This window comes from Kogia breviceps, chromosome 5, assembly GCF_026419965.1.
Source record: "Kogia breviceps isolate mKogBre1 chromosome 5, mKogBre1 haplotype 1, whole genome shotgun sequence".
NCBI classification, from domain to species: Eukaryota; Metazoa; Chordata; class Mammalia; order Artiodactyla; family Physeteridae; genus Kogia; species Kogia breviceps.
The window spans coordinates 20,400,077-20,425,443 of NC_081314.1; the positions used below are offsets into that span (position 1 = coordinate 20,400,077).

The 25,367-nt window shown below is 37.3% G+C and overlaps 1 protein-coding gene across 2 annotated transcripts in view; it reads left to right on the plus strand.

The window, feature by feature from the left end:
* The window catches only part of TOPBP1 (DNA topoisomerase II binding protein 1), a 78,016-nt gene that overhangs the window by 38,143 nt on the left and 14,506 nt on the right, over positions 1-25,367 (plus strand). For both annotated transcript variants that reach the window (XM_059065326.2, XM_067033776.1), the window contains 11 exons: positions 4,879-5,052; positions 5,145-5,254; positions 7,809-7,932; positions 8,536-8,682; positions 8,800-8,902; positions 10,462-10,654; positions 12,051-12,271; positions 13,123-13,289; positions 13,526-13,637; positions 23,136-23,299; positions 23,840-23,977. In XM_059065326.2, the coding sequence (XP_058921309.1) occupies positions 4,879-5,052; positions 5,145-5,254; positions 7,809-7,932; positions 8,536-8,682; positions 8,800-8,902; positions 10,462-10,654; positions 12,051-12,271; positions 13,123-13,289; positions 13,526-13,637; positions 23,136-23,299; positions 23,840-23,977 (1,653 nt within the window). The remainder of the gene's footprint in view (positions 1-4,878; positions 5,053-5,144; positions 5,255-7,808; positions 7,933-8,535; positions 8,683-8,799; positions 8,903-10,461; positions 10,655-12,050; positions 12,272-13,122; positions 13,290-13,525; positions 13,638-23,135; positions 23,300-23,839; positions 23,978-25,367) is intronic.

The following is a 25,367-nucleotide window of genomic DNA, read 5'->3' on the forward strand; positions in this document are numbered from 1 at the left end:
CACTTTTAAATAGGTAGGAATCATAACATGTATTATGAGTCTGTCTATTTTTGTTCAACCTTCATTTAGAAGATTTGTCCATGTTGCTACCTCTAACTAATATTCATTGATTTTATTACTGTGTAATAATCCAGTGTATGGATATATCACAATTTACATATTCAGTCTACTGTTGATGGGCATTTAAGTGGTTACTAGCTTTTTGCTCTTACAAATAGTACTACTGTGAACATTCTTGTGCTTGTCTCTTGGAATATGTGTACATACTTTGCTTTTTGGTATATACCTAGAAGTGAAATTACTGGGTCATCTTTCACCTTCCGTAGAGACTGACAGGCTGTCCAAATGGTTGTACCAGTTTATACTCCCACCAATAGTGCATTGAGCACCCAGTTTCCCCATCCTTGCGAAAGAAGTATTATAAGTTGTTGTTTTTTTTAACATTATACTTGGAAATAATTCCTAACTTACAAGACGTTGCAAAATAAAAATAGTATAAGGAATACTCACATAACCTTTTATTCAGATATGTAGAGTTTTCATTAATTTCCAGATGGAAGGATTTTGTTTGTTTCATTTTTAATTTCTAGTTTTATTGCATTGTGATCAGACTTTTGTTTGTAATATTTCTACTTCAGAGAACTTACTGATCTTTTCTTTGTACCCTGATATATGAGCAGTTTTTGAGAACATTCTTTGATTTTTGAGAAGATTCTTTGATAAGAAGATATATTCTTTATCAGGGCTTTCTCTCTGTAGATAAAAGTCTGACATATTGATTATATTGTTTAGATCTTTTATATCCTTTCCTATTTTTTGTTCATTTAACTCCTCTTATACTAAGCAGTATTTTCAAGTTTCCTAATATTGGTGTGTTTTTTATTTCTCGCTGCATCTGATGTGGTTTTTGTTTTGAATAGATAATTGCTGTATTACTTAGTGCATAGATATTCATAACTGTTATGTGAGTAGGAATGTGTCCTTTGTCTCATTTAATGCTTTTGACTTGAAGTGTACTTTGGTATCAGGATTTCAATTGCTTCTCTCTTACTGTTTTCATTTCCCTTATAAATCTATGCATTCCTTCATTTTTAGCCTTTTTGGATTGCTGTGTTTTAAGTGCGTCTCCTGTATACAGCATAGAGTTGGGTTTGCTTTTTGAGCCATTTTGAAAATCTTTCAGTTAGGCAGGTTAAGCCCATTCACATTTAATATGACTTGTATTTGGTCTCATTTCTGTCATATATTATATTGTAATTGCTTTGTGATTATGTTGTATATATGTTTATTATATGTTTCTTCACTTACTGTGTCCTCTCTGCATTTTTTTTTTCCTTTTGGTATTTAGGAAAGAGTTTGTTTTATTCTCATGGTTTCTTATAGTGTTCTTAATCCCCCTTCTTCTTAACCTTTTATATGTCAGTTTTAAATTATGTCTAGATCCCCTGCTTACTGCTTCTATTGCAGTCAATGATCTTATTCTGTTTCCACCTTTTCTCTCTTCCACTATTTTTAGTTACATTTGTCTACTTTGTCAGAAAATAAAATGTTTATATATTCTTCAACCCATGGACCTCACCCTTGTTTTAATCTTAACTCTGCATTTAAATATATGAAATGCTCACTGTCTGTCCTTTGTGAAGCTTCCCTGTCGTCTTTTGTTAGGAATGAAGTTCTGCACCTTTAAAACTTTTACTAAGGCCTTGATTCTTCATCAACAAATTGTTCAAATGTACTATTCTTGGTTTGCTTTTATTTTTTTTCCTTGAGTTCCTGAAAATGCTGGTCCACTGCTACCTTGCTTTTATGTATGTTGTTTTTGAAAATTGTAATGCCAATCTAATTATGTTGTCTTTGTAAATTATTTCTTTTTTGCCTGAAAGCCATGTGGATTTTTCTTTTATTTTTAAAGTCTAATAGTTTTACAAGGATATGTCTAGATATTGATCATTCTCAATCAGTTTTTCCTAATACATGGTGAGTTTTTAAATGTTTAGAATTTGGCTTCTCTGAATTTTGGTCTGAGATTAGAAAAATGGAGCTGCCAATCAACTGAGTTGAATAGAACGCTTTAGGATTGGAGCCTAAAGATCAAGAGCTCGTGTTTTGGACACATAAAGTTTGAGATGCCTGTTAGACATCCAAGTACTTTTGTCAAATAGGCAGTTACACATAAAGCCTGAAGTTTGAGGAATGGTGAGTGGTCTGGGCTAGAGAAAGAAATTTGGAGATCCGAGTTTGTAGGTAATTTTTAAAGCCATATGAGAAGAGATGCCAAGAGAACAGAAGAAGAAAAGAGAAAAGGTCTAAGGAACACCCATAGGGGCTCACATTTAGAGAAGGAAACAGCAAAGGAGACGTGAGAGGAGCCACCAGTGAGGGAAGAGAAAGCCTAGAGATTGTCTTAGAGGCCAAGTAAAGTATTGAGGAAGGAGTGGTTCACAATGTCAGATGCTGCTGAAAGGTCAACAAAGGTGAGAATAGAAAGTTGACCACGGGATTGGGCATTGTGGACACTGGTGATCTTAACAATAAGGGTTATTGTGACATTGTGGAGGTGGAAGCAGGTGGGTTCCTACAGGAATGTGGGAAGAGTTCGGGACATTGACTATAAACTATGCGTTTGAGGAGTCTTACTGTAAAGGGGCATCAAGAAATGAGGTGCTAGCTGTAGGGCAAAGTATGATCAAAAGAAGGTTGTTTTGTTTTTAAAATGGAAGAAATAACTATGCCAATGTGATGGATCAGTAGAGATCCAGTTGATGGTGCAGATGAGAGGGGAGAATTAGTGAGAGGGGTTGGGATCTAATGTTTAAGAGGGAGAAAGTACCAGAAGGAAAGCAGTGCTCATGGCATAGGTGCAGAAGGTGGGTAGACATGGTGTGGGAGCTCTGATTTTTGTATATGAAGAGTTCTTTTAAATGCTGCAGAGAAATTTTAAAAAAACAAAAAACGAAAACTTCTGCAAATAGAAAGCCTTACCATGTTCTCAAAGAAAAGATTAACATCCTAAAGATCTAAAAAGATAATATAGATCCTATTAAAAATGTAAGCAGAAATAGAAAAGAATAATTAAGGGAAGGCACTAGCCCTACTAATTATTAAAACATCTTATAAAGCTTCAGTAATTGAAGCAGTGTGTTATTGTTAACATGAATAATCAAATCAATGCAGAAGATTACACCCCATAGGTAGAAGAATGCATTGTATGATTAAGGGGACATTCAAATCAGACAACTGGGTAGCCATCTGAGAAAACAGGATAAAACCTCAAATCTTACATCAGAATGAATTTCAGAGTATCCAATACTTAAGTACAAGAAAGGAAGGCATAAAAATACTAGAACAGGGCTTCCCTGGTGGCGCAGTGGTTAGGGGTCCGCCTGCCGATGCAGGGGGCGCGGGTTCGTGCCCCGGTCCGGGAGGATCCCACGTGCCGCGGAGCGGCTGGGCCCGTGGGCCATGGCCGCTGGGCCTGCGCGTCTGGAGCCTGTGCTCCGCGGCGAGAGAGGCCACAGCAGTGAGAGGCCCGTGAACCGCAAAAAAAAAAAAAAAAATACTAGAACAGGCCATGAGAGAGTGAGTTTGTTTTTAAATAATTCCGTTGTGAGGAAAGCCTTTCTAACTAAAACATAATACCAAAAGAAATAAAAGATTCATATGAATTTGCCAGCATTAAAAAATTCTCTGCATTCAACTATGCAGATTTTATAAATATGCAATAAAAGTATTTGTTTAAAAAAAAATTCTCCATGGCAAAAATTTGACAATTGACAAATTGGGAACAAATATGTGCATATCATAGTGGGTATATATGTGCATAAAAATATATACAGCTATATTTAGGCAAGTGGATATTTTAAAAAGACTGATAACCTAATGGGAAAATAAGCAAAGGACAGGAAGAGATATCTGTCACAAAAAATTGAATAGAAATATTATACATGCATGAAGATGTTTAATCTCATTCAGTATAAGAGGATGGAAAATTAAAGCATGCAGATATATTTTTTTAACCTATCAGATTGGCAAAAAAGAAAAATCTGATTACCCATTGTGCTGTCAAGCATGTTGGGAAACACTAATGCTTTGTTCATGAGAATGTCAGTGTTGGTGTGCACATTTTGCTTAAATGGTTCCCTTTACTCTTGTGTGTGCAAAATGTGTGTGTACAAGGTTATTCACTACATCGTTATACTGGTAAAAGATTGTTAATCTAAATATTCATCAGTTGAGCACTGGTTAAATACCTTCTGCTGTATACATGTAATACTATGCAGATGGGAAAGAGAATGAGCACAAGCCCTGGACAGCAGTGGCCTCTGCTCATGAGGGAATTGTGGGTGGCTTGGGAAAGGGAATACATTTTGTACCTTTGAAGATTTTTCACAATTCTCAGCTCAATCTAACTTTTTAACCTTCCTTATAGTTCACATCTTGTTTATATCCATCCTTGCTTACTTGTTTCCGTCTGTGTGTTTTGTTTGTTTACTTGTTCGTTTATTTTGTTTTTTGGTATCATTAATTTTAACCAACTTCAACTCTAAGATCAGACAGATGTGGTAAGTGCTGCTGAAAATGTAAGCTTGTCAGTCTCTTTGAACTAATTTGCTGGACAGTATGAAATTTTTTTTCTTCACAGTAGATACTAGTTCAGTCTTTTTATTGTTGTTTAGAGGAAAACTGGAGGAGGTTAAAGCTATGATCCAATTAATATTGAGGATTATTCCCTTTCTCTTTTTACCTCTATTTTCTCCCTCTTTCCTTATTCTGCTTACCTCTCTCTCTTCCCTTCTCTCCTCTCTTCTTCCTTTCTCTCTCCTTTTCTTCTCCTTTTTCCTCTCTTCCTTTCTCTCTCTCCCGCTTCCATACATACAGGATGCACTTGCAGCCTTGGAAACTCCAGGAGGTCCCAGCCAGCAGAAGAGGAAACTGAGTACACCACTCTCAGAAGTCATTGTCAGAAACTTGAAACTTGCTTTGGCAAATAGCTCTCGAAATACTGTCGCTCTTTCTGCCAGCCCTCAACTGAAAGATGCCCAGTCAGAAAAGGTAGAATTAAATCTCTCATTATAAGGAAGTTTTAGATAAAAAACACTTAAAACAATAATGGTTGCTCTGTTTCTTTTATTTTCCATGGGCAGGAAGAAGTTCCAAAGCCACTTCACAAGGTAGTGGTATGTGTTAGTAAAAAACTCAGTAAGAAGCAGAGTGAACTAAATGGGATTGCAGCCTCTATAGGTGCAGACTACAGGTAGGTGGCTCATCTTTCTGTTTGGTGGTGATACAGCCTAAATTTATAGGGGAACCTAAAAACTGTTGTGAGCATCTGTAAAAAACATTATTTTGCCTTTTAGTTTGTTATATTATCTACAAAATCTCTCCAATTGCTTTTTAATTTAGCACATCCTTTTAAAATATTCTCTCCCATATCAATTCACTCTTACAAGTTTGATTTTAGGGCATGTTTAACAAATATATGAGAACTTATTTTGTGCCACTCACTATTCTAAAAACTTGGGATCCATGAATGAGTATAATCTAGAAAAAAATCCTTGTCTTCAGGGAGTTTATAGTCTAGTAATACATTAAGCATGTTTCTTAGTGATTTTCAAATTAGAGCCTTTCTGTAAGTAGTACTAAATACTACAGCACTCCTGAATTAAAAGTGTCTTTTTGAGGATGTTTGAATTTCTATCATTTTTACTACTTTGGAGGCATAGTTTATCAGATCCACTCTCAACCTGACAGCCAAACTAGAGACAGGTCTCTAGCATAAATGGCATCAGTATCAGGGAATGAGAGACCCTTGCCTATTCCAGCCAATCGTGAATTGATTGTATTCCTCCATTGTCTGTGGTACTTGCTCTCTTGATCACTTGTTTTCAGCCATTCATAGATAGCATAATGATTGGTTTTACAAGTAACAAACAGTTTGAGGAATATGATTAGCTTTATCTTTCCCTTTGGTAAGTCATTTCAGTTATCTTTCTTTTTGATAAAGAAATTAGATCAGGAGAATGTAAAAATAAAATGGGTCTGTGATATTTATAAGCATCTTAGTGTTTAATTCATCTGTTGTCGAAGAGTAAAGCCTTCTTATTATAACTATTATTTGTATTGTCTATTTTATAGATATATTATTCTATAATAATTATGTAATTATCTAATATAATTACTATTATATTTATATTACCTATTACTGGTTTCTGAGCGCTTAGTATGAGGCAAGTATTATCTCATTTCATTCTCACAATAGCCCTATAGGAGTATTCATATTTGTCAAAATTGAATGCTTCCTTCGGTATTCTGTTTGGATGTGGACTTGATGTAAGATTTAAAAGGAACATATAGGATTTGTATTTCTATAAGATTTAAAATGCCAGTCCTGGGAATTCCCTGGTGGTCTAGTGGTTAAGACTCTGCGCTTCCACTACTGGGGGCACAGGTTCCATCCCTGGTCAGGGAACTAGGATCCTGCATGCTGTGCAGTGCGGCCAAGAAAAAAAGAAAGAAAGAAAGAAAAAATTTGCCAACTCCTGATCTGTCTACATCTACTGTCTGTAACCATTGATGGTCTGTTCTTGAAGGACTAAAAGGCACAGTTTTTTGTATTATCACAGTGGAGTCGGATAGTAGTAAACCAAGATGATTCAGGCAAAAAATATTCCTTTTTTTTTTGAATTATCTTGATAACTTACTTACATTTTACTGTTTTACCTCACAGCAGAAATAGAAACAATTATTAGAAAGACTGACAATTCAATTAGCAAGGGGTTTTTCACTATTATTTTTAAGGACACATGGGCAGTGAGAAATAGAATGTTTATAATTTAGGAGGGAATATTCCTTCTTAATTTGTTTAACTTGGTTATTTTAAAAGTTCAGAAATAGGAGTTCCCTGGTGGTCTAGTGGTTAGGATTGTGGGCTTTCACTGCCGTGGCCAGGATTCAGTCCCTGGTCGGGGAACTGAAATCCCGCAAGCCAAGTGACGTAGCCAAAAAAAAAAAAAAGGTCAAAGATATTTCTTATTTTGGAAATGGGAAGTATGTTAGATATCCATAAAGAGAAACCTCCCTTTATTTTGGTGATTACATTTAGAATTACAATTTTTATTTCCTCCTTGGTTTTTACTTGATCTTTTGAAGGATGATATATTTTACTTTTTTTAGATTATTTTCCTAAAATAATCAAGAAATTATTAAATGGAAAGAAATCAGGAGCATAATGTAATAGCTAAGCGTGTGAATTTTGAAGTCAAAACTGGCTCTACCTCTTATTCACTGAATATCCTTGAACAGTTTACTTTAATCATGCCCTTCAATTTTCTTATCTGTTAAATGAGTAAAATAATACATTGTTTTAGGATTGTTGTGAGGAATGGATGAAATAATGCTATGTAAAAGTACACACTGTTTTATGGGGCACAGTGACTAGTGACTGCCAACAACTGGAGGACAGATTGGATGCTTTGCCATTTCATTAACTTGAAAATACTTTTATTGTTATATCACCTTTATAAAATGATATTATAAAAGAAAATTGAAAATTTAGAAAAGTATACAAAGGAAAGTAATATTTTCAAGAATATCCTCCTAAATATATCTCTGCATTTATATACCTAGAGATATATGTACAAAATTTGACAATGAAAGTGGAGCCTGTCATTTAATATTTTTTGCTTACTCTGGTTCTTGAAAGTTCTGTGAAGGTCAGAGTATTCTGTTTATAGACAGTAATGATCACCTTAAACGAATGTAGTTATTTCTCTCAGGTATTCATTTTTTTGTGTGTTTGCTTGTTTCAGGTGGAGTTTTGATGAGACAGTGACTCATTTCATTTATCAAGGGAGACCAAATGACACTAATAGGGAGTATAAATCTGTAAAAGAAAGAGGAATACACATTGTTTCAGAGCACTGGCTTTTAGAAGTAAGCCATACTTTTTTCCCTCCCCTCCCTCTTAAATGAAAATGCATGTAAACAGTATTTCAAGGCACAAACCCATTTCTTTGTATGTAAACAAGTTCGATAACCTTAGTTAATTACACATTTCATATCTTTGGTGTCAAAAAATTCAGATCTTTAATCCTCAAATGCTTAGCGAGTCTTTAATGGGTACTCTTTCAGATTCTCTGATTCTCTTTGCTAATTAAAAATGGTATGAAAGAAAATTTTATAATAATTTGAGGAGAATTAATTTAGCATGCCAATACAGCTTCTTTTCTTTCCTCTTCGTCCCTTTCCTTTTCTTTCTGGGTATTGCCTGGAATGTGATAGATGCCTGGCAAAAGCATAGAAATAGAATTAGATTTTATACTTTAGTGGACATGACATTTAAAAAGTGAGGACAACTTGTCATTTGATGGAATTTTTAAGTGTCTTTTACATGTCAACTACTTTTCAAAACTTTAATTTTGTGGGCTCTTGCCATCTTAGAACATAATGTATTTGCTGTCTTTATTCTACTTAACATCATTTATTTGCTAAGATTTTTTTTTCAGTCCTGCTTTAAAGCACACCATTGTATTGCAGTGTGCCCAAGAGTATAAACATCTTCCTGAATCTCTTTATCCACATACTTATAATCCCAAAATGAGCTTGGATATCAGTGCAGTGCAAGATGGCAGACTTTGTAATAACCGACTACTCTCAGCTGATTTGACAACGAAAGATGATGAGGTAGATGATACGGATGATACGTTTACCCCCTCTTTAAGCTGAATGTACAATCGTATATTGCTATGAAACCTTATACTGGGCTTGGTTTGAGAAATGGTAAATTTTTTCCTTCAATAGCCAGATCATTTGCCCATAGAAGAAAATGATATAGACAGTATGACCACCAGTAATAAAGAATCAGCAACATCAAATGGATATGGAAGGAATGACTCTAAAGGAGGTAAAATATTTTAAATTACAAACAAAAAAAATTTATAAATATGTATCTTTAATATGGAATGCTTCCTTTGCATCAGATGGACAAATAAAAGTTTTTTTCTATGTTGCTAAATACAAGCATATATTTGAGGATTGAATTGAGATTCCATGCCAATCATTAAGTAATAGTTAACAAAGCTTTAAGTGATTTAAGTGTGAAACCTATGAAATGTGTGGAACTAGGTATTTTACAGAGTTAGTGTGACACAGCCCTATTCTATTAAAGGTAGGTGGAGTTGGTCATTTTTAAAACATTTGTCCTTTGGTTCAGTTCCTTTCAGTGACTTTCAAAAAGTTTTATTATGTGCACAATATATTTTAACATAATTTCACATGGTCTTAAAGGTACAGAAGGAGGTGTGAAAAGTTTCTCCCACCCTTCTGATGTTATTTTCTTATGGAGCCTTCTAGAGCTGTTTTATGCGTACAATCAAGCGTGTTTTCTGGGACTTCCCTGGTGGTGCAGTGGTTAAGAATCCACCTGCTAATGCAGGGGACATGGGTTCGAGCCCTGGTCCAGAAAGATCTCACAGGCCGCAGAGCAGCTAAGCCTGTGTGCCACAATGACTGAAGCCCGCGCGCCTGGAGTCCATGCTCCGCAGCAAGGGAAGCCCGTGCACTGCAACGAAGAGTAGCCCCTGCTCGCCACAGCTAGAGAAAGCCCGTGTGTGGCAATGAAGGCCCAACACAGCCACAAATAAATAAGTTTTCTCCTTCCCCACTTTAAAAAAAATATGTAAATACTGAACTATTGTGTATCCTGTTTTATACTTTGATCTTGATCTTTTTATTTAACAGTCCTACCTGTGGAGTATCTTTATTAGTACATAGGATCTTTTTCAGTCATTTTCCCTTTTTTTGGCAACTATAGTATTCACAGTATGAATGGCCCACTTTATTTAGCCAGTTCCTTGTTGATGGGAATGTAGTTTATTTCTAATGTCTTGCTGTTTTAAAGAGTGCAGCATTGAATAACCTTATATCTATAGGTGTCCTCTTTTTAATGGATTAATATTTTCTATTTTTCTCACCCTACCATAGCTTTCTCTGTCTATGATTTACCTGTTTATTTAGTCCCACTCTGTTCATTCCAGAAATCTTTTATTTAGTACCTGCTTCAATGTTTAGTCTACAAGGAAACCAAAGATAAGTATGTTGTAGTCTGTGTTTTTGAGGACCATATAGGAAAATCATAAATGACTGTAATGCACCTCAGTGTAGTACAGAACATGAGAGGGTCAGAAGCAGGCAGGGAGCTCTACAAAAGGATGATGACTGTGGGTCTTAGCACAGTGTCTGCAAAGGGCTTCCTGATTATTTACAGTCCTCGTAGTAAGGGTTGCCTTTCTGTTCTGCAGGATTCATAGTCTTAGTACATTACTATAGCCTATAGTAAATATCTGATAAATGTCAAGTTAATAAATTTATGTTCAACCAAATCTAGACAAAATAGTTAATGTGAATAGGGCATGATAGAAAGGAGAAACTTACCTTGATTGGTGTATTTGTGTTTGTTTCAAGCTCTGACACAAACCTTGGAGATGAGAGAGAACTTTCAAAAACAGCTGCAGGAGATAATGTCTGCAACTTCACTAGTGAAACCCCAAGGGCAGAGGACTTCCCTTTCAAGAAGTGGTTGTAACAGTGCCTCTTCAACCCCTGACAGCGCTCGCTCTGCCCGCAGCGGACGAAGTAGAGTCCTAGAGGCACTGAGGTCCGTACCTGTCGCTGATGGCAGAATAGCTTTTCCTTCCTCCCTTCCTAACTTCTTCCTTCTCTTGTTCCAGGCAGTTCTAGAATTCTTACTTGGGGACAGGAAGCAGAGGTTTATTCCATACGAAGCAACTGCTTCCAGTGAGGCATGATTAATACATTTTATTATCTCCCCTGAGAAAGAAATGATTTTAAGATCTGGTTTGCCTTGTTTGAAATGGATTCAATGGATAGTCCCCTCAGTTCTTAGTATTAGAATTAAATAATATTGGTATTAAACAGTAAGTGCATATATATATTTGTATATATATATTTAAGCAGTTATTTCTTATTGGAACTACATGTGTTTTGTATTCTCTTTATAAATCTATCTTCTAGGGAAGGTGATTACAGATCTTAGCGTGATGTGACTTAAGTTCAGTAGAATAACTTCATCTTTTCCTTGATAGAAAAATCTCTAATTGTTTGATGAATTATGGTACTTACATCTTGAATTAATTGAACTGTGCATTTATCTACATTAACTGTATATTTCATGAGGCTATTTCTTTTATCTGAGTACTGAGCAAAAATGGTTTTTTGTTTTATAGACCAGATCATGTTTTATCATTTTAGAGCGTCTAAATCTTGTGTCAAAGTCAGAGTAAACAAATACACTCTGAAAATAAAAGGCCATCTTCCTTGTATTTGAGGCAAATGAACACTTTGGGAGTACCATCAGCTTTGGCAAATTATTTTTACTAAGATTCCATATATATATGGAATTGAAATATTCAGTGTACACATTGAAGGAAGATATTGGAATTCTATTTACTTTCCAGTGGAATTGTTACAGTTATACCATAAAAACATGTTTCACCCTAGTTCACTGTAAGGCTGTTCCTTAGACTCTGGGAGGTTTGGTTACCAGTAGCCAAAAGGACCTGCTTTTAAGGCAGCCTGTAGATAGTACACTTCCTGTGTAATTATAGTTCTTACTATTTCCAGTGATAAAAATACAACTATTGACTGGTCAGCAAAGTAACCAGGTCTCTAAACATTACCACGTTACCCTACCTATATAATTAGGAGAAATCTCTTTTTAAAAGCAGTAATCATTTAGAATTTTTTAAAATTTCTTGACAGTAAACTCCCCCTTTGAAGTTTTAAATATATGGACATTCAGTCAAAATATGTGTTTCATTTTCTAGGTAAAACAGATAAGTTTCTGGAAGAAACATTTTAAAAATAAAAAATTTCCCGAAGTTCACTTATTCAATAAGTATTTTCAGGTGCTTACTGTGTGCTAGATGGTGGACATATAAAGGTGAACCACCAATTTACAAGACTTACAGAATTTATGAGTGTGGATTTTGTTATGGCTATCCGTTACTAAAATTGTGACTTTTATTCCTTAGGCAGTCTCGTCAAACAGTACCTGATGTCAACACAGAGCCCTCCCAAAATGAACAAATCATTTGGGATGACCCTACAGCCAGGGAAGAGAGAGCAAGACTTGCCAGCAATTTGCAGTGGCCTAGTTGTCCCACACAATACTCTGAGCTTCAGGCTGACGTTAAAAAATTGGAGGATTCTCCTTTCCAGGAGTCTTTACATGATTCAGAAATTGCTGAACAGGGTAATGAGAAAGAAATCTATTTAGTTGTTTGTATTAGGTACATGTTGACCTCTTGACAGTAAACAGATAAGCACCTGTGGTTACTGTGGTTCTTTGAATTGTACATGCAAATGAAAAACTCACTAGATGTTTTAAGTTTAAACCCAAACCTTAGATTTGGGTTTAAACTTTAAGAAGTCAGAAAAATAATTATAAATTGAGGTAATTTATCAGTAAATTGAAAAACATATTTTGATTCTTAAATTTGGAAATTTAAGGTTAGGCATTTTTTTCCCTATACATTTTTCCAGTCCTTTTTGCATTGTGTAGTTAATGCTTGGTTTTTCTTCCAGTCATCTTATTTTCATTTAAGTCTTCTTCTGAATTCCACCCAGTACATACCTACATTTGGATTTGTATGTGTTTCTTTCTGAATTCCCTATTCTTTTCTTCCTTGGACTTTACCTTGAAAACAAAATACTTCCCATCTCTCATCGTTGGTCATTTTCCCCCCTTTCTCTTTCACATGGTTATTTCTCTATACTAGGTATATAGCTTTATCTCTGCTTCTGATTTTCTTCAGGTGTAGAATTGCTCTCATTTTTAAAATTTTGTTTACATTTTACTGGTGAGAGCGTGGTACTTAAAGAAAGGGTTAGGGAAACCCACAGATAAGCCATTTGCCCTTTTAAAGCTAACTAATTGCATTTAATTATAAGCTCTAGAAATAGGTTACTTCTTTTGCATGTACTTTTTACATTCCAGAATTTGTGTTTAATTTCATCTTGGCTAAGACAGATGAGAATATTTCCCAGACTTTGTTCTTAGTTGTATTTGGATAACATCACACTGCAGCATTTTATTGCCCTCAGCTGTCTGTGATCCTGAGAACATATGTGTGACTGAAGCCCCCAAACACCCGATCTCTGAAGAACTGGAAACTCCAATAAAAGACAGCCACCTGATCCCTACGCCTCAAGCCCCCAGTATTGCCTTCCCCCTAGCCAACCCACCTGTGGCTCCACACCCTAGAGAAAAGGTTCGTTTATCCTAAGTTTGGTGATAAGGCTTTTAGATATTGCTCTTATGCTGCATTCAGAATTTATTGATATCAATATCAAGGGTTTGTCGAATGTTGAAAACTGCGTTTCTTTGCACTCTATTATTTTTTCTATATTTGATAACTCAGAAGACTAAGTAAAACGTCACTATAAAAGAACCATAGGCCTGATAACTTTTTTAATGTTAATTTTTTCTAAAACTCTTCCATTCCAGATTATAACGATAGAGGAGACTCATGAAGACTTAAAAAAACAGTACATATTTCAGTTGTCATCCCTGAATCCTCAAGAACGTATTGATTATTGTCATCTGATTGAAAAACTAGGTACAAGTATTTTACTTAGGTCAAAAATGTCCCATATAGTAACCTTATTTGGAAGTCAAATGTAGCTAATTATTGATATCATTTGTAAGCTGTGGAAACTGAGATTAAAAAGATGGGTAACTTGCCTCAAGCCATACACTGGGTAGAACTTTGATTTTATAAAGCTCTAATCTAAATCTAAAGTCACTGGGTCATAGGATTTAAATATTTAAAGATTTAAATTGAAACCAACCATTAAGGTTTAAGAATCTTGTGCTGCTTTGAGCGTTTGTTCATTGTTGAAACCTTGGACAAAATCAATGGAATTATAGACTTAAAATATGATTAAAACTACATTTTTATGAAGTTGAAGGTACAGTGACATCCAGACTGGAGCTCCTCCTCATGTGACATTCTTATTCCACTAGTTGTCAGGCTCTCCATCTGACACCATTCTGAAAGCAGCATACTAGGAAGGTACACTTTCTAGGAGCTACATTTTAAAGAGTAGAAAGAAAGAGGTGAAATTAACTTTAAGTATATATTTTATTTAACCTAGTATATGCATAATATTATATTCAATGTGTAATTAGTATAAAATATCAATGAGATAATTTACCTTTTTTTCCTACTAAGTCTTTGAAATCTGGGATATATTTTACACGTACAGCACATCTCAATTTGGACTGGCTGTACTTCAGGTGTTCAGTAGCCACATGTGGCTAGTGGCTACTGTATTGAACAAAGCAACCCTATAGAGTTAAGAACATTACTAGAAAGAATGTAATATGACAGCTTGACGTAGAGAAAACATTAAGAAATAATGGTTGTTTTTAATAGTGGCCCTGAATCATCAAGAAAAGATTAAATGTCATTTAGTGCTATCCTTTTATGGATGTGGAGAACTATTTATTCTGTCAGTCACAGAATAAATGTGTCATATAGTGTTACATATTGATATTAATAATGGAATTTTTACCTATTGTTCTTTTGTCACTGTGATTCTGGGTGAGTTACTCTGTACCTGTGTCCTCATGTGTAAATTGCACATAATAATAGTACGTTCATAGAGTTGTGAGGATTAAATGAGTTAATACTTTCAACTTTCAACAGTCCGTGGAATGTATATAGTAAGTGCTCAAAAAGTCTTGTTGCTATTATTACTAGAGCAAAGCATGAGTGGAATTCCATTGTTTTGTTGAAAACGTAGAAAGTTCTTTTTTTTTTAAATTTATTTTGTTAAACATCTTTATTGGAGTATAACTGTTTTACAGTAGTGTGTTAATTTTTCCTTTACAACAAAGTGAATCAGTTATACATATACATATGTTCCCATATCTCTTCCCTCTTGCATCACCCTCTCTCCCACCCTCCCTATCCCACCCCTCTAGGTGGTCACAAAGCACCGAGGTGAACTCCCTGTGCTATGTGGCTGCTTCCCACTAGCTATCTAATTTACATTTGGTAGTGTATATATGTCCCTGCCACTCTCTCACTTCGTCACAGCTTACCCTTCCCCCTCCCCATATCCTCAAGTCCATGCTCTAGTAAGTCTGTGTTTTATTCCCGTCCTACCACTAATCTCTTCATGACATTTTTTTCCCTTAGAGTCCATATATATGTGTTAGCATACGGTATTTGTTTTTCTCCTTCTGACTTACTTCACTCTGTATGACAGACTCCAGGTCTATCCACCTCATTACAAATAACTCAGTTTCATTTCTTTTTATGGCTGAGTAATATTCCATTGTATATATGTGCCACATCTTCTTTATCCATTCATCTGTTGATGAACACTTAGATTGCTTCCATGTCCTGGCTATTGTAAATAGAGCTGCAATGAACATTTTGGTACATGACTCTTTTTGAATTACGGTTTTCTCAGGGTATATGCCCAGTAGTGGGATTGCTGAGTCGTATGGTAGTTCTATTTTTAGTTTTTTAAGGAACATCCATACTGTTCTCCATAGTGGCTGTATCAATTTACATTCCCACCAGCAGTGCAAGAGGGTTCCCTTTTCTCCACACCCTCTCCAGCATTTATTGTTTCTAGAGTTTTTGATGATGGCCAATCTGACCAGTGTGAGATGATATCTCATTGTAGTTTTGATTTGCATTTCTCTAATGATTAATGATGTTGAGCATTCGTTCATGTGTTTGTTAGCAATCTGTATATCTTCTTTGGAGAAATGTCTATTTAGTTCTTCTGCCCATTTTTGGATTGGGTTGTTTGTTTTTTTGTTATTGAGCTGCATGAGTTGCTTATACATTTTGGAGATTAATCCTTTGTCAGTTGCTTCATTTGCAACTATTTTCTCCCATTCTGAGGGTTGTCTTTTGGTCTTGTTTATGGTATCCTTTGCTGTGCAAAAGCTTTTAAGTTTCATTAGATCCCATTTGTTTATTTTTGTTTTTATTTCCATTTCTCTAGGAGATGGGTCAAAAAGGATCTTGCTGTGATTGATGTCATAGAGTGTTCTGCCTATGTTTTCCTCTAAGAGTTTGATAGTGTCTAGCCTTACATTTAGGTCTTTAACCCATTTTGAGTTTATTTTTGTGTGTGGTGTTAGGGAGTGTTCTAATTTCATACTTTTACATGTAGCTGTCCAGTTTTCCCAGCACCACTTATTGAAGAGGCTGTCTTTTCTCCACTGTATATCCTTCCTTCCTTTATCAAAGATAAGGTGACCATATGTGTGTGGGTTTATCTCTGGGCTTTCTATCCTGTTCCATTGATCTATATTTCTGTTTTTGTGCCAGTACCATACTGTCTTGATTACTGTAGCCTTGTAGTATAGTCTGAAGTCAGGGAGCCTGATTCCTCCAGCTCCATTTTTCGTTCTCAAGATTGCTTTGGCTATTCGGGGTCTTTTGTGTTTCCATACAAATTGTGAAATTTTTTGTTCTAGTTCTGTAAAAAATGCCAGTGGTAATTTGATAGGGATAGCATTAAATATGTAGATTGCTTTGGGTAGTAGAGTCATTTTCACAATGTTGATTCTTCCAATCCAAGAATATGGTATATTTCTCCACCTATTTGTATCATCTTTAATTTCTTTCATCACTGTCTTATAGTTTTCTGCATACAAGTCTTTTGTCTCCTTAGGTAGGTTTATTCCTAGATATTTTATTCTTTTTGTTGCAATGGTAAATGGGAGTGTTTTCTTAATTTCACTCTCAGATTTTTCATCATTAGTGTATAAGAATGCCAAAGATTTCTGTGTATTAATTTTGTTTCCTGCAACTTTACCAAATTCATTGTTTAGCTCTAGTAGTTTTCTGGTAGCATCCTTAGGATTCTCTATGTATAGTATCATGTCATCTGCAAACAGTGACAGCTTTACTTCTTCTTTTCCTATTTGGATTCCTTTTATTTCTTTTTCTTCTCTGATTGCTGTGGGTAAACCTTCCAAAACTCTGTTGAATAAGAGTGGTGAGAGTGGGCAACCTTGTCTTGTTCCTGATCTTAGTGGAAATGGTTTCAGTTTTTCACCATTGAGAACGATGCTGGCTGTGGGTTTGTCATATATGGCCTTTATTATGTTGAGGAAAGTTCCCTCTATGCCTACTTTCTTCAGGGTTTTTATCATAAATGAGTGTTGAATTTTGTCAAAAGCTTTCTCTGCATCTATTGAGATGATCATATGGTTTTTCTCCTTCAGTTTGTTGATATGGTGTATCACGTTGATTGATTTGCGAATATTGAAGAATCCTTGCATTACTGGAATAAACCCCACTTGATCATGGTGTATGATCCTTTTAACGTGCTGTTGGATTTTGTTTGCTAATATTTTGTTGAGGATTTTTGCATCTATGTTCATCAGTGATATTGGCCTGTAGTTTTCTTTCTTTGTGACGTCTTTGTCTGGTTTTGGTATCAGGGTGATGGTGGCCTCATAGAATGAGTTTGGGAGTGTTCCGCCCTCTGCTATCTTTTGGAAGAGTTTGAGAAGGATAGGTGTTAGCTCTTCTCTAAATGTTTGATAGAATTCGCCTGTGAAGCCATCTGGTCCTGGGCTTTTGTTTGTTGGAAGGTTTTGGTTTTTGTTTTTTGGGGGTTTTTTGTGATATGCGGGCCTCTCATTGTTGTGGCCTCTCCCGTTGCAGAGCACAGGCTCCAGACGTGCAGGCTCAGCAGCCATGGCTCTCGGGAACAGCCGCTCCGCGGCATGTGGGATCTTCCCAGACCGGGGCACGAACCCGTGTCTCCTGCCTCGGCAGGCGGACTCTCAACCACTGCGCCCCCAGGGAAGCCCTGTTGGAAGTTTTTTAATCACAGTTTCAATTTCAGTGCTTGTGATTGGTCTGTTCATATTTTCTATTTCTTCCTGGTTCAGTCTCAGAACGTTGTGCATTTCTAAGAATTTGTCCATTTCTTCCAGGTTGTCCGTTTTATTGGCATAGAGTTGCTTGTAGTAATCTCTTATAATCTTTTGTATTTCTGCAGTGTCAGTTGTTACATCTCCTTTTTCATTTCTAATTCTATTGATTTGAGTCTTCTCCCTTTTATTCTTGATGAGTCTGGCTAATGGTTTATCAATTTTATTTATCTTCTCAAAGAACCAGCTTTTAGTTTTATTGATATTTGCTATTGTTTCCTTCATTTCTTTTTCATTTATTTCTGCTCTGATGTTTATGATTTCTTTCCTTCTGCTAAATTTGGGGGTTTTTTGTTCTTCTTTCTCTAATTGCTTTAAGTGCAAAGTTAGGTTGTTTATTCGAGATGTTTCCTGTTTCCTAAGGTATGATTGTATTGCTGTAAACTTCCCTCTTAGAACTGCTTTTGCTGTATCCCATAGGTTTTGGGTCGTCGTGTCTCCATTGTCATTTGTTTCTAAGTATTTTTTGATTTCCTCTTTGATTTCTTCAGTGATCACTTCGTTATTAAGTAGTGTATTGTTTAGCCTCCATGTGTTTGTATTTTTTATAGATCTTTTCCTGTAATTGATATCTAGTCTCATAGCGTTGTGGTTGGAAAAGATACTTGATACGATTTCAATTTTCTTAAATTTGCCAAGGCTGGATTTGTGACCCAATATATGATCTATCCTGGAGAATGTTCCATGAGCACTTGAGAAAAATGTGTATTCTGTTGTTTTTGGATGGAATGTCCTATAAATATCAATTAAGTCCATCTTGTGTAATGTATCATTTAAAGCTTGTGTTTCCTTATCTATTTTCATCTTAGATGATCTGTCCATTGGTGAAAGTGGGGTGTTAAAGTCCCCTACTATGATTGTGTTAGTGTCGATTTCCCCTTTTAAGGCTGTTAGTATTTGCCTTATGTATTGAGGTGCTCCTATGTTGGTTGCATAAGTATTTACAATTGTTATATCTTCTTCATGGATCGATCCCTTGATCATTATGTAGTGTCCTTCTTTGTCTCTTGTAATAGTTTTTATTTTAAAGTCTATTTTGTCTGATATGAGAATTGCTACTCCAGCTTTCTTCTGATTTCCATTTGCATGGAATATATTTTTCCATCCCCTTACTTTCAGTCTGTATGTGTCCCTAGGTTTGAAGTGGGTCTCTTGTAGACAGCATATATATGGGTCTTGTTTTTGTATCCATTCAGCCAGTCTGTGTCTTTTGGTGGGAGCATTTAATCCATTTACATTTAAGGTAATTATCGATATGTATCTTCCTAATACCATTTACTTAATTGTTTCGAGTTGTTCTTGTAGGTCTTTTCCTTCTCTTGTGTTTCTTGCCTAGAGAAGTTCCTTTAGCATTTGTTGTAGAGCTGGTTTGGTGGTGCTGAACTCTCTCAGCTTTTGCTTGTCTGTAAAGGTTTTAATTTCTCCATCAAATCTGAATGAGATCCTTGCTGGGTAGAGTAATCTTGGTTGTAGGCTTTTTTCCTTCATCACTTTAAATATGTCCTGCCACTCCCTTCTGGCTTGTAGAGTTTCTGCTGAAAGATCAGATGTTAACCTTATGAGGATTCCCTTGTGTGTTATTTGTTGTTTTTCCCTTGCTGCTTTTAATATGTTTTCTTTGTATTTAATTTTTGACAGTTTGATTATTATGTGTCTTGGCACGTTTATCCTTGGGTTTATCCTGTATGGGACTCTCTGTGCTTCCTGGACTTGATTGACTATTTCCTTTCCTATATTAGGGAAGTTTTCAACAGTAATCTCTTCAAATATTTTCTCAGTCCCGTTCTTTTTCTCTTCTTCTTCTGGGACCCCTATAATTCGAATGTTGGTGCATTTAATGTTGTCCCAGAGGTCTCTGAGACTGTCCTCAGTTCTTTTCATTCTTTTTTCTTTCTTCTGCTCTGCAGTAGTTATTTCCACTATTTTACCTTCCAGGTCACTTATCCGTCCTTCTGCCTCAGTTATTCTGCTATTGATCCCATCTAGAGTATTTTTCATTTCATTTATTGTGTTGCTCATCGTTGCTTGCTTCCTCTTTATTTCTTCTAGGTCCTTGTTAACTGTTTCTTGCAATTTGTCTATTCTATTTTCAAGATTTTGAATCATCTTTACTATCATTATTCTGAATTCTTTTTTGGGTAGACTGCCTATTACCTCTTCATTTGTTAGGTCTGTTGTGTTCTTATCTTGCTCCTTCATCTGCTGTGTGTTTTTCTGTCTTCTCATTTCGCTTATCTTACTGTGTTTGGGGTCTCCTTTTTGCAGGCTGCAGGTTCGTAGTTCCTGTTGTTTTTGGTGGCTGTCCCCAGTGGCTAAGGTTGGTTCAGTGGGTTGAGTAGGTTTCCTGGTTGTGGGGACTAGTGCCTCTGTTCTGGTGGATGAGGCTGGATGTCGTCTTTCTGGTGGGCAGGTCCACGTCTGGTGGTGTGTTTGGGGATGTTGGTAGCCTTATTATGATTTTAGGCAGCCTCTCTGCTAATGGATGGGGCTGTAGACCTGTCTTGCTCTTTGTTGGTGATAGGGTGTCCAGCACTGTTCGTTGCTGGTCCTTGAGTGACGCTGGGTCCTGGTGTTGAGATGGAGATCTCTGGGAGATTTTCGCCATTTGATATTGCGTGGAGCTGGGAGGTCTCTTGTGGACCAGTGTCCTGAGGTTGGTTCTCCCACCTCAGAGACACAGCCCTGGTGCCTAGCTGGGGCGCCAAGAGCCTTTAATCCACACGGCTCAAAATAAAAGGGAGAAAAAATAGAAAGGAAAGAAAAGGAAGGAAGGAAAGAAGGAAGGAGGGAGGGAGGGATGGAAGGGAGGAAGAAAGGAAGGAAGAGAAGGAAGGAAGGAGGAGAGGAAGAAAGGGAGGAAGGAAGGGAGGAAGGAAACAAGGAGGGAAGAAAGGAAGAAAGAAAGGGAGAAGACAAAATAAAGTAGGATAAAGTATAGTTATTAAAATAAAAAATTATTAAGAAGAAAAATTTCTATTAAAAAAAGAAAAACGGGTCGGTCTAACCCTAGGACAAATGGTGAAAGCAAAGCTCTACAGACAAAATCTCACACAGCAGCACACACGTACACACTCACAAAAAGAAAAAAGGGGAAAATAATAGTATATCTTGCTCCCAAAGTCCACCTCCTCAACTTGGGATGATTCGTTGTCTATTCAGGTTTTCCACAGATGCAGGGCACTTCAAGTTGATTGTGGAGCTTTAATCCGCCGCTTCTGAGGCTGCTGGGAGAGACCTCCCCCTCTCCTCTTTGTTCGCACAGCTCCTGGGGTTCAGCTTTGGACTGGGCCCCGCCTCTGCGTGTAGGTCGTCCAAGGGCTTCTGCCCTTTGCTTAGACAGGACGGAGTTAAAGGAGCAGCTGATTCGGGCGCTCCGGCTCACTCAGGCTGGGGGAGGGAGTGGCACGGGTGCGGGGCGAGTCCGCGGTGGCAGAGGCTGATGTGACACTGCACTGGCCCAAGGCGCGCCGCGCGTTCTCCCGGGGAAGCTGTCCCTGGATCCCGGGACCCTGGCAGTGGCGGGCTGCACGGGCTCCCGGGAGGGGCGGTGTGGAGAGTGACCTGTGCTCACACACAGGCCTCTTGGTGGCAGCAGTAGCAACCTTAGCATCTCACACCCGTCTCTACTGTCCGTGCTGACAGCCATGGCTCTCGCCCGTTTCTGGAGCTCCTTTACGCGGTGCTCTTAATCCCCTCTCCTCGCGCCCGAGGAAGCAAAGAGGCAAGAAAAAGTCTCTTGTCTCTAAGGCAGCTCCGCGCCTGTTTCTGGGGCTCCTTTAAGCGGCGCGCTTAATCCCCTCTCCTCGCGTCCAGGAAGCAAAGAGGGAAGAAAAGGTCTCTTGCCTCTTCGGCAGTTCCAGACTTCAACCGGACTCCCTCCCGGCCAGCCGTGGTGCACTAACCCCTTCAGGCTGTTTTCACTCTGCCAACTCCAGACCTTTCCCTGGGATCCGACTGAAGCCCGAGCCTCAGCTCCCCGCCCCCGCCCACTCCGGCGGGGGAGCAGACAAGCCTCTCGGGCTGGTGAGTGCCGGTCGGCACCGATCCTCTGCCGGAATCTCTCCGTTTTGCCCTCCGTACATTGTGGCTGCACTTTCCTCCGTGGCTCCGGAACTTCCCCCTCCGCCACCCGCAGTCTCCGCCCGTGAAGGGGCTTCTAGTGTGTGGGAATCTTTCCTCCTTCACGGCTCCCTCCCACTGGTGTAGGTCCCGTCCCTATTCTTTGTCTCTGTTTATTCTTTTTTCTTTTGCCCTACCCAGGTACGTGGGGAGTTTCTTGCCTTTTGGGAGGTCTGAGGTCTTCTGCCACCGTTCGGTGGGTGTTCTATTGTTCTATAGGAGAAGTTCCACGTGTAGATGTATTTCTGATGTTTCTGTGAGGAGGAAGGAGATCTCCGCATCTTACTCTTCCGCCATCTTTAAGCCCAATTCCAGAAAGTTCTTGATACCACTCTGCCTAACCTCTAAAGTGTAATCAAAAGCCATGCTTTACATAAGCTTACATTTACTTATGCCTTCTTCTGTCCTCAAAGTCGGACTTCATAATACATATCTGAAAAAAGGGTTCAGCTCCCACCTTCTTCATCTCTATTTACCTAGTGTTTTCCTCCCAAGCGTCTGTGTTGTCTACTGACCTTATTTCCACTAAAAGCAGAAGAAAAATGTTTTCTTCTGCTTTTAGTCTGTAGATTCCGCCTTTGAACAAGGATTTAGTATTGAGAGAACAAAGAATTTTTGTTATATTAGATCTGATAATGGCATTGTAGCTGTATAAGAAGATTTCCATGTTTTTTAGAGATCCATACTGAATACATAGGGATAGATTAAAATGATATCTGGTGTTTGCTTTAAAATGGTTAAGCAAAAAAAAAGGGGTAGTTTGAAGTAAGGATGGTGAAATTTTGATAATTTTAGAACCTAGGTAGCCAGTGTATGGGGGTTCATTTTATTGTTTTATCTACTGTTGGATTTTGAATTTTCATAATAAACATTATTTTATTTAAAAAATATATGTAAAGTATGTTAGGGGTTTTATTTATTGGTGCATTTTGTTTATAAATAATTCCTCTGCATAGTTGAGGTACATTTTTCCTCAGGAAAAGTTAAGAATCAATAAAGTACCTGTTTTTTTCTAATCAAGGTGGATTAGTGATTGAGAAGCAGTGCTTTGATCCCAACTGTACACACATTGTTGTGGGACATCCACTTCGAAACGAGAAGTATTTAGCTTCAGTGGCAGCTGGGAAGTGGGTGCTACATCGCTCCTACCTTGAAGCTTGCAGGACTGCTGGGCGCTTCATGCTGGTGTGTATGCAAATTCATGCGAAGGGTTGTTTTTCTTTAAAAGTAAAGGTCTTAATAACTGATTCCAGCACATAAAATATTCAGCTAGTTATTTGAAATATTTTGGTTCCTAACTGACCATCACAGTAATATCTATCATGTACTTTTTGACGTTTTCAATCAAGATCATTCAGGGATCTCGCCTGTGTAGACAGGTAATCAAGCTGTTAATACATACCTCCTCTGAGACCATGTCCTTCTGTGAAGTTCATCTTACAGTAGGTGAAGCCCAATAATCTATTACCAGTTGCTAAGATATAGTTATCTGTTTCTTAGAAATGTATGCAGTATTCTTCTGATTTCTAATTAAAAGCCAGATGTACTTGACTTTCATATGAAGCCAAATTAATCTACATTTACTCCATGCTCATAAACTGATGCTTACTTAGTATCCTCTGTATTTAGAGGAATGGAATGTATAGTTTGTAACTCTTATTAGATTGTGGATTCTTTGAGGACATATTCTAGGAATTCAAAATGTTTGTTGGACTGATTCTCTAGGAAGAAGACTATGAATGGGGAAGTAGTTCCATACTTGATGTTTTGACTGGAATCAGTGTACAGCAACGAAAACTAGCACTTGCAGCAATGAGATGGAGGAAGAAAATCCAGCAAAGACAAGAATCAGGCATTACTGAGGTATTAACGTATATAATTATGTAGGTAGTATAAATGGCATTCGATGTCATTACTAGTCCAGATTTTTTTTTCAGAGAATGTGCTTGACAAAATAAGAATAATTCTATTTGTCTTTTATCCCTTGATTGATATACTTAATTTGGACATTCTAAATTGAGCTTAGTGCTGACTCCTAATTATTCTAATTGTGATCAACAGTAAGATATATATAATGTTGATAGCTCTCTTAAAAATCATTTATATGTGTAAAATGTGACCCATACTGTATTTCTTCCAAAGAGTCTTTCTAGCATCCAGTTTCAGGACTTCTCAACTTGGGGTCCACAGACTCTCCCAAATGAGTTTTATAGATCAAATTCAGGAAGGTTATATACACTTTGTTTTTGTTTTCTTTTGTTTTGTCTTTTATTGGAGTATAGTTACTTTACAATGTTGTGTTAGTTTCTGCTGTACAGCAAAGTGAATCAGCCACATGTATACATATATCCCCTCTTCCTTGGATTTCCTTCCCATTTAGGTCACCACAGAGCACTAAGAGTTCGCTGTGCTATACATTCTGTTCTCATTAGTTATCTATTTTATACATAGTGTATATATGTCAATCCCAATCTCCCAATCCATCCCACCCCCTCCCTTCCCCCCTTGGTATCCATACATTTATTCTCCACATCTGTGTCTCTCTTTCTGCTTTGCAAATAAGTTCATCTATACCATTTTTCTAGATTCCACATATATGCATTAATATACGGTATTTGTTTTTCTCTTTCTGACTTACTTCACTCTGTGACAGCCTCTAGGTCCATCCATGTCTGTACAAATGACCCAATTTTGTTCCTTTTTATGGCTGAGTAATATTCCATCATATATATGTACCACATCTTCTTTATCCATTCCTCTGTTGGTGGACATTTAGGTTGCTTCTATGTCCTGGCTATTGTAAATAGTGCTGCAATGAACATTGGGATTCAGGAAGGCTATACACTATGGATGGGGGAAGAAATACATCCTTATTTTTACTAACCTCTAACTGAAAGTTAACATTTCCTTCATTGTAAGTCTAGGCAAGAAATCGCAACACAGTACTATGATTTTGCCCCACAGGAATCAGATATTTTTGCTTGCATTATGATTGCAACTTGAAATACTGTTTATGTTTGTCACAACTTTAAAATAGTACATACAGACTTGTGATGGTTCAACTTCGTGATGGTGCAAAAGTGATACACATTAAGTAAAAACCATAGTTTGAATTTTGAATGCTGGTCTTTTCTCAGGCTAGCATTATGCAGTACAGTATTCTCTGGTGATACTGGGCAGCGGCAGCAGCCACAGCTCCCAGTGAGCCACATGATCATGGGGATAAACAACCGATACACTTAAAACCATTCTG